Consider the following 9,162-nt stretch of genomic DNA (forward strand, 5'->3'; position numbering starts at 1 on the left):
CTGACGCGCTGACGCACAAGGCGGTCGCAAATGAGCTGGCCCATTAAGAGGTACTGTAGCGAGCCATTTTTTGTTTTTATTACTTTCTTTCAAATTTTATTTTTCCTCTTTTTGCACCTTTATATATATATATATATATATATATATATATATATCCCTAATATATAAACGTTTTAAATATATGGTGAAGTTTTCAGAATATACACTAATTTGTTTTCATAATTGTTGAACTTTTTGAATATAGTGGATATTTTCTATAATATACGGTTAATCTTTTTAATATAATGAACATTTTTAATATATGTTGAACATATTTTAAATACACAATGAATTTTTTTTGTAATATATGGTGAACATTTTTGTAATATGCAGTGAACTTTTTCATAATATACGGTGAAATTTTTTGAAATACACATTGAACTTTTTTGTAATACCTGGTGAACATTATTGCAATACACGATGAACTCTTTCATAATACATGGTGAACATTTTTGTAATATATGATGAACATTTTCATAATACGCAGTGAACATTTTGTATAACACACGGAAAAATAACCAAAAAGGAGCAGGAAAATATAAAACCGGAACAAAACTCAAAAAGGAAAAACGGAACCAAAACAGAAAAATGGAAAACCAGAACAAAACCGAAAGAAAAAAAAACAGGAGAAAAACCAAAACATGGAAGAAGAAGTAAAACATCAGCGAACGAAGCAATCACGTGACCCCCGTAGTGGGCCAGCCCAACTGGCTCCGTTGCGGGCTGTTTGCTCGACAGCTTGCCGCTCGCGGGCTCGGGCTGACTTGTGACCAGGGCAATTTGGGCTGCACGGAGGAAGACAATTCATGAAGATATCTTTCAGTCTCCACACGCTACATCTACGTTCATTAATAAATTTTTGTCAGAGTTGGAGATAGTCAACAAAAGGGAGATGCAAGCTGTACCACGGAGAGCTATGCGGAGTGCAACCTGGGTACCGCCAAACCAAGGTTGTGTTAAGATCAATGTCGACGATGCAGTGGCCGTGAGGAGGAAGCATGGTGCAGTGGGTGCAGTCTGTAGAGACTAACATGGCACTTTTCTGGAGGCCTCGGCGATCGTTTTCAAGCACATCACAGATCCTCAAACGCTCAAAGCCCTAGCTATAAGAGAAGCTCTCTCTTTAGCGTATGATCTATATGCACGACATATACAGGTTGCCTCTGACTGCAAGGTGGTGGTTGATGATCTGCATCATGGCAAGCTAGCTACTTATGGAGCTGTTCTTCGTGAGATATCGGACCGCTTGTCTAGTTTTTTGTCATGTAATATAGGTCATGAATTTAAGAGCTCAAACTATGAAGCTCACAATAAAACATTCTCTCTCCCTCGCGGTTGGTCGCCATGTTTGGTTAGGCCAGGCGGGAGATCTTCATTTCGTCCCTGTAAATATTGTGACGGGTTAATAATGTTTCGCGAGATTGTCTCAAAAAAAAAAAACAGAGCACTACCAAAACTTTGTTGTTCCCTAAAAAAACTCAAAACTTTGTTGTTGTTGCTAAAAAAACCAAAACTATGTTTTCCCGAAAAAAAACTAGCAGAGTGCTGGAATCATGGAGTATGGCTCCATCCACATTCACAGGGGTTTATGCTCCTGTGCTTACGTTTAAAGCCATGAGATTGTGCGGTGCATTACGAGCAAACAGAATCATTCTACGCCTGGATGATGATGTTCGACAGTCCCGCAAAAAAAAGAAAAAAAAGATGATGATCAACAGGTACTAGTACAGTAGAAGCCCCTGCATTGTTGCAAGACTCCACAACAGCTACACCAGACCAGACCAGACATCGACTTGAATGAATACGTAACACAACGATCGATCACAAAGCACAACACAAATCCTAATAATCCCTTGATGCTAGTACTAGATTTCAGCCAACGAACGAAATTCTTCCCTGCCTAGTACCACTAATTGGTTATGCCTATGCGGCGACGGCGGTGGCGCACTCGACGTCGCTGGCGCTCACCCTCTTGGCCTTGACGGTCTGCTTGTACGAGTACCGGGCGGCGACGAGCACGTAGAAGCCCAGGTTGACGGCGGAGATGGCGGCCAGCAGCCAGTAGAAGAGGTCCAGCCTGCTCCGGCTCAGGTCCTTGCCGAACCACCCGTCCCGCCGCCCGCCGTGCGAGCTCACGTGGTCCGCCGCCGCGATCACCAGGCTGCTCAGGAAGCTCCCGGCGCCGATCACGCTCAGGTACAGCCCGATGCCCAGGCTGCGCATGCTGTCGGGCACCTGGTCGTAGAAGTACTCCTGCAGGCCCACCAGCGCGAACCCGTCGGCCACGCCCATCAGCGCGAACTGCGGCACCAGCCAGAACACCGACATGGTGGCGGTGGAGTGCAGCCGGCGACGCTCGACGACCGCGGCCACGGCCATGGCCACCACGGCCAGCGCCATGCCGACGCCGATGCGACGAAGGACGCTGAGCCCGCGCTCCGTCCCAGTCACGCGGCGCAGGCACGGCTCCAGCACCTTGTCGTAGAGCGCCACGGTGGCGATCATGGCGACGGCGGCCAGCGCGAAGATGGACGCCGGCGGGAGCACGAAGTGGGCGCCCATGCGCCGGTCCATCACGCTGCCCTGCTTGACGAAGAAGGTGGACACCTGCGCCGTCGTGATGCCGAACGGGAGCGTGGCCACCCAGATGGGCACCATCGACACCACCAGCTTCGTCTCCTCCACCTGCGTCAACGTGGCCAGCCGCCACGCCCCGCGCCGCCCCTCGCCATCATGCTCCACGATTGCCGCCTTGTCGAGACACCGGAGCTGGTCGGTGTGGCAGAGCAGCCTCTTCTTGCCGCCGTCCTCCTCGTGCAGCTCGCCGACGTCGGTTGGCAGCCGAAGGCGCCGCTTCCTGACGGCGGCCACGACGACCCGCAGCATCGGCGTGAGCGGGCTGCCCTGCGGCACCCTGTACCGGTACGTCCGCCACCCCGCGAGGTACACCACGAGGGAGCACCCCATGACTGCAGCGAGCAGCACCGTGGCGGCGCCCCATCCGACACGCTCCTGGACATACACGACGACGGTGACCCCGAGCAGGACCCCGGAGCAGAGCGCGCAGTTCCACCAGTTAAAATAAGACATCTTCTGCAGCCGCTCCCCGGTGTGGCCGTCGTCGAACTGGTCACCGCCGAAGCTCTCGAGCGCCGGCTTGTGGCCGCCGGTGCCGACGGACACGAGGTAGATCCCGACGAAGAAGAGCGTCTCGTGGATCCGGGGCACCGAGCCGCCGGCCGGCCTGAGACCCGGCGTCAGCTGCGCCACGGCCAGCAGGACGAGGCCAAGGAGGTAGACGACGGTGGAGTAGAGGACGGTGCGGAAGCGGCCGAGGTATGAGTCGGCGAGGAATCCCCCGAGGAGCGGCATGAGCGTGGTGACGCTCATCCAGTAGTTTGAGTTCTCGGCGGCGACCTTCATGTCCTGGTGCAGCACCTTGGTGAGGTAGATCATGAGGCTGGTGGCGATGCCGAAATAGCTCAGCCGCTCGCTGAACTCGATCACTGCCAAAACAATAGACACTGCCATTAACCAAAGTAGCAAACGGACAGAGACAGAAACAGAACAGAGAGATCTGACAGAGGAACTTACGGATGATGAACATGGCGGCCTTCCAGGAGCCGGTGGCGGCGCGGAGGGGCGGGCGGCCGCGGTGGTCGACGGAGGAGTCGTCCACCCACCGCTCCTCCTCGGCGCCATGGCGGAAGCTTAAACCCAGGTGCTGGTGGTGCTTGGTCATCGCCGAATCAATGCGTTTCCAGACGACAGAATCGCGGCCGGCTGGTTTTCTTTCTAATTCCAGCACGTAGTCGACTGGTGTGTGGTCGCTGGCGGTGTGAGGCTGGGAAGAAAAGGTGGCGCTATATAGGCGCGCGCGCGCGTGTGGGGTAGCACAGGAAGCGCGGCCGCTAGTGCGGCATGGCCCGAGCGAAGCAGGCAACAGAAACTGCGGGACGAAAGGGAGGGAGCATCGCCATCGCCTGTGTGTGTGTGTCTGTGTGCGCACGCGTGGATCGAATCGGCGAAAGGAGGGCTTGCTCCTCAAGTTCTCTTCTTTGTGAGACCACGGACGGCCAACGAATCGGCTGGAGGAGGATTGTTTTTCGTTTCGTGGTTTTTTGTGTGTGTCTATTTGCAGAAGTCTCACACCTGCACTGGCAGCTAGTAAGTGTAATCGCAGCAAATTAGGCAGTAAGTAAATGCTCCGGCCCCGGAGTAATTTACACACGTTTTACACATTGGCGTTACTTTGACCTGTTATTAATACGGCAGTTGCAAGGCGAAAATGCACGATGGCAAACCCATCTCATCCATCATGGCCAAACCTCTCTATGCACCTAGGAGTAGCAATACATTGATATAGCAGTTAATTAAAACATACTAAAATCTAGATATGCACCTGCAGGTTCGTGGAAAGTTCTGAAATCCCACGCTAAATAAACAAAATCTGGATAAATCTGACGGCATTAATGTTGGAAAATTAATTTTGACTGTGCGCTTTCCAGAAGGTGTGATGCACTGGGACTCCGAGGCGGTGCGTGTACGCTAGCGGCTAGTCCGTCCGAGGGATCCCCGTCCGAGACAGCTGACCCTGCACCAGTCGTCGGGTGTCCGTTGAATGGGGAAGAAACGGACATGCTTTGCCAGGAGGAACGTCAGTGTTGACTTGCATGTGACAGCAGGAGTAGGAGCGTACGTATATGTATTCCAGAAATATAGCAGTAATGTATATACATTCACTCTTCTCATTTAACACCAGCACTGCACAGCACACGCCAGCCACCGTATTATTCGTTCATTTATTTGGAGGGAGTATCAATGTAGAGTATAATACGCCAGTACAGCACACACCAGGAGTATTGCGCTGGCTCTGACTTTTGCATGCGCGGCGCGGCACGAAAAGCACGTGTTCCATGCATGCGTTTCTTCTGCGGGCGGGCCCGGACGCCGCATCGGACGGCCGGTGATGCGTGGAGGGCGTGGCAGTGACGCCTCCGAGCGCCGTCGGCCGTCCGATGAACGGTGTGTCCTCTCCTCTTTGCAGATGCTCCATCCATCCACTTGGTCATGTGATGTGGTCGATGGAGCTGCGTGTGATGCGATTCAGATGGATGGCTGGCTGCATATGTACAGTTGGCGGTTCGGGGCGAGTGCATGGTCCGGGGTTTGCTTCAATCTCTGACGAGCTAGATAGATAGCACAGCGTTTCATAAACAAAATTCTGAGATTTTTTTTTGAGAAATACACACCGCTTCATATATTTCTTGGGTCTTCATCTGCAATGGGCCTGTAGGACGGTATGACGGCCCAAAGCACAAACCGACTTAGGGGGCCACGGGCCGGCCTGCGTGGTCCAAAACGAGCCCTTCAAAACTAATTTACTCAAAATCACTAGTTAAGGTCACCACTTGCAGAAGTCATCTCACCTTCTTAGGTATTGACAAGTGTGCATGTGCGCCACATGTTGCAACATGTGAGTTTTCCCTCTTTTCCAAAGATATGTTTTTTTTGTTTTATCTCTTGAACCGTGCGTCTAAATACCGAACCGTTTTCACCGCTGGACCTCTCGCGTAGGAATCTTCGAAACTAGATTCCATGTTTGTATGTTTTGACAAACTTTTTTTTATAAAAAAAGAAAACAACCAAAAAAAGAATACAAAAAACAATCAAAATATGAAAATTGAAAAAACGATAACAAAAAACTGAATACCAGAAAAGGAAGAAAAATCGGAGCCCAAAAGCGCGGCTGCAGTTTTTACCTTTTTGAAGGACACATTGTGATTTTACCTTTTCAAGTAGAAGCACCTCACACGGAAATATTTTTTTCCAAGAAGCACATATGCGCTTCAAAAAAAATTCAATAATTTTATCCAAAACCTAGGAAAAATCAAAAAAGGCAAAAGGCATCTAAAACCCAAAAACGCGTGCGAAAAATAACAATCCAGAGGAAGCACCCAACACGCGACATGTGGTAGTTGTTGGATGCACCACTTGGTGCATTCCCAAACCATAAAAGTGACCCTTGTGAGAGCCCCCGAGGGGGGTAATCGTTGATTACACGCGCTTCGCCACACCGTTCTTCACTCGTGAAATTAACTTTTTTAATCTATAGATTATTGTGATTAGTTATTTTGTTTTGATCTTATCTGGGTTGGTTTTGTATTTTATTTTTTATTGGTGGTGTTTTTTTGTTCGTATATCATGTTGGGTTGCTGTTGAAGTTTTCTTTTCAAGAGAAGAGAGGAGTTATTTGATGTGTGGTCATGAATTCTTTGCACACATTGGCCTTGGTGTAAGCCCGATGGTGATTGTTTCAGCCTCTTAGGAGTTCTTATTTCACGCTAAACCCATAGAATTGCTAGTGTGACGCTCACGTGGGTTAGCACACGAAGCTCTTGCTCGCTTAGCTTGGCTCCCTACTCCTCTTGCTCATTTAGTTTTTTCTTTCTGCTCACCCGACTACGAACTCAAAAAAATCACAATTCTTTTTTTATTTGAGAAGGCTAGGTAAATTAAATGATGTTTAATGAAATTTAAAAATACCATGTCATGGTTTAAAAAATTAAATGATGTTTAATACCATGAATTTTAGAAACCTTCATGAATTTTAAATGTATTCATGGTTTAAAAAATGTTAGCAAAACAAAAGGTTTTCAACTTTAAAAATGTTCACAAACTTTATATGACCGTGAACTTTCAAAATATCTACAAATTTAATCAATATTAGTGAATTTGAAGAATTTTAAAATAAGATAATGTTTTAAAGTACACAAATTTTAATAAGCGCTCATGAATTAGAACATGAAAAGAATTAAAAATAAAAAGAGAAAAATAAATAAAACTAAGAGACTTTAACATTTATGCCCCTAACTTGAACCCACTAATCAGATTTGCCCCTAATTTCATTGCATACTCAAATTTGCCACTCTGTCGTTAGGTGCCCTTATAGAAATGCTTTGACCGTTTTCCGTCCGGTCAAAGTGCTTTGACCATTTTCCTGATGTTTGCCGGACATTTTTGCCCCTCTATGCACATGCGACTTACAGGTGGTACCTAACTAGGAAAAAAAACTCGCTCGTAATCTCTCTCTCTCCCTGACATGTGAGTCATTGGACCCACTGTCAGGGTCAATTCCTGTCCACACATGGTCATGGCGAGGCCTCCAATAAGAATATGCACACTAGGTATGTGCCCGTTTATTGCCACGAGGGTTAACACAATAAGAATATCATACCAAAAAAATCTTGATGGAAAGCAAATATATAAAATAAGATTACATTTGGTTATAAAGTATAGATTTCTGAGCTATTTTTAAATGATAAACTAGGTATATGCCCATGATTAATCTTCTTTATTAGGTTACCAAATATAAGAGATTAATTTATATACCTTTTGCTTCTCCATTCCATAATGTAGTACATGTAGATTTTTTAAGAAGTCAAACATCACAAACTTTTGATCAAGTTTGTGAAGAAAAATAGTTACATCTAGAATGCCATACATATATTATTAGATTCACCGTAAGATATATATATATATATATATATATATATATATATATATATATATATATATATGATATTGTAGATATAAATAGTTTTCTTCATAAACTTAGTCAAAGTTTACAAAGTTTGACTTTTCAAAAAATCTATACACACTACATTCTGAAACAGAGGAAGTACTATTTATTTGGTTACCAAATATGTGTGGCTGTGAATTTACATTGCTATAACATATGAAGGGGGTGAAAATCATAAAAAATGATGAAGGGTGGATTGTTGAACCAAGGGGTGGTGTGGGGAAGTGAAATATGAAACCTTACTTTCTTTTTTAAGTACTCCCACCGATGTCGTTGAAAAGGATGTATTTAGATACATTTCAGTGCTAGATACACCATTTAAGCGACAATTAGTATGATTCAGAAGGAGTAGTAAATATAGAGATAGATTTTATTTGTAAAGTTCCTGAAAAATTGACTCTTTATGTTAAATTATTTACTGCTCCTTTTTTGGAAAAAGTTCCCATATTTTGGTTAGTTTTTTTTTTGCAAGGATATTTTTGTTAGTTTCTAATGTATCCGGGGAAGAAAATTTTCTTTTTCTTTTTTTTTTGTGAAAAAATCAGATTTGTTGTTAAAGTTCATCGAAAGTAAAAAAATACGTCGAGATTCTGAAAAGAGACCATCGAACGACCACTACTGCTGCTAGAACGAGTCGTCGATGCGCCGTTTTCACCGTTTTCCTACCATAGCCGGCTTGACCTTGTCGATATCAGCCGGGAAGTCTTCGTGCACATGCCCCTAAGGGTCAGCGCCCTGGAGTCGCAGTCGTCTCCGTTGAACCCTTGCATAGATTTGAAACACCCGTCACCAAAACTCGCCACATGACGAGAAACCCTAACCTCATCGCCCCATAAAGACAACAGGAATCTACGCCAGAGCTACGTCGACTACATCCAGACGGACAAACTCGAGGAGGGTCGGAGGCTCGGAGCCCGAAGACGAACTCGAAGAAGAAGCACCACCATCCATTCGAGCGCTGCACCTGCGAAGACTAAAAAACCCTAACCTAAACGACTATGTTTATACATTCTATATGAATTCCTCGATTTTTGAAAGTTTTTTCGGTGTCAACAAGCTTGTTCGATATAAAATCAATGTGTATATGAGGAAGTGCTACACACACAAATTTGTATTCAAAAGATGACAGTACACTCTCAAGTACCACAATAAAATTTGTGCACAAAATTGAATAGTAAAATCTAATTTTAAAGCATAGAGATTTTTGAACTGAACCCAAACTGCTAATCGCTGAAGTTGGGACCTGTTGGAAATATGAGCAAATTACTATGAGATTTAATCCGAATAAACAGAAGATAAATCATGACCACAGCAGCAGAGATTAAACTAATCATGCGAACTAGCATAGCAGATGAACATATCACATCTAGGGCACATACTAGAAGCATGAATTCTACCACGATCTCGAACAGGAAGGATAGAATCACATACGGTGCAGCGGGTGCAGCACTGCCGGCGTTGACGTTGTCGCCCATGTCATCGAGGACAACGTTGCCGAGGTCGGGGAAGAAGTCGTCGTTCGCGAAGTCGTCGCTGCTAGC

At 45.8% G+C, this 9,162-nt stretch overlaps 1 protein-coding gene across 1 annotated transcript; it reads right to left on the bottom strand.

Moving 5' to 3' along the window:
- Nucleotides 1-1,744: 1,744 nt before the first annotated feature.
- Nucleotides 1,745-3,889, bottom strand: LOC123108251 (protein NRT1/ PTR FAMILY 5.7). The gene is made up of 2 exons (XM_044530075.1): nucleotides 3,634-3,889; nucleotides 1,745-3,545 (listed from the first exon to the last, which is right to left on the bottom strand). Exons 1-2 carry the CDS (start codon nucleotides 3,779-3,781, stop codon nucleotides 1,963-1,965), a joined length of 1,731 nt encoding a protein of 576 aa, XP_044386010.1. The 5' UTR covers nucleotides 3,782-3,889; the 3' UTR covers nucleotides 1,745-1,962.
- Between the last annotated feature and the right edge of the window lie 5,273 nt (nucleotides 3,890-9,162).

Source organism: Triticum aestivum, chromosome 5A (assembly GCF_018294505.1).
Source record: "Triticum aestivum cultivar Chinese Spring chromosome 5A, IWGSC CS RefSeq v2.1, whole genome shotgun sequence".
Classification (NCBI taxonomy): domain Eukaryota; kingdom Viridiplantae; phylum Streptophyta; class Magnoliopsida; order Poales; family Poaceae; genus Triticum; species Triticum aestivum.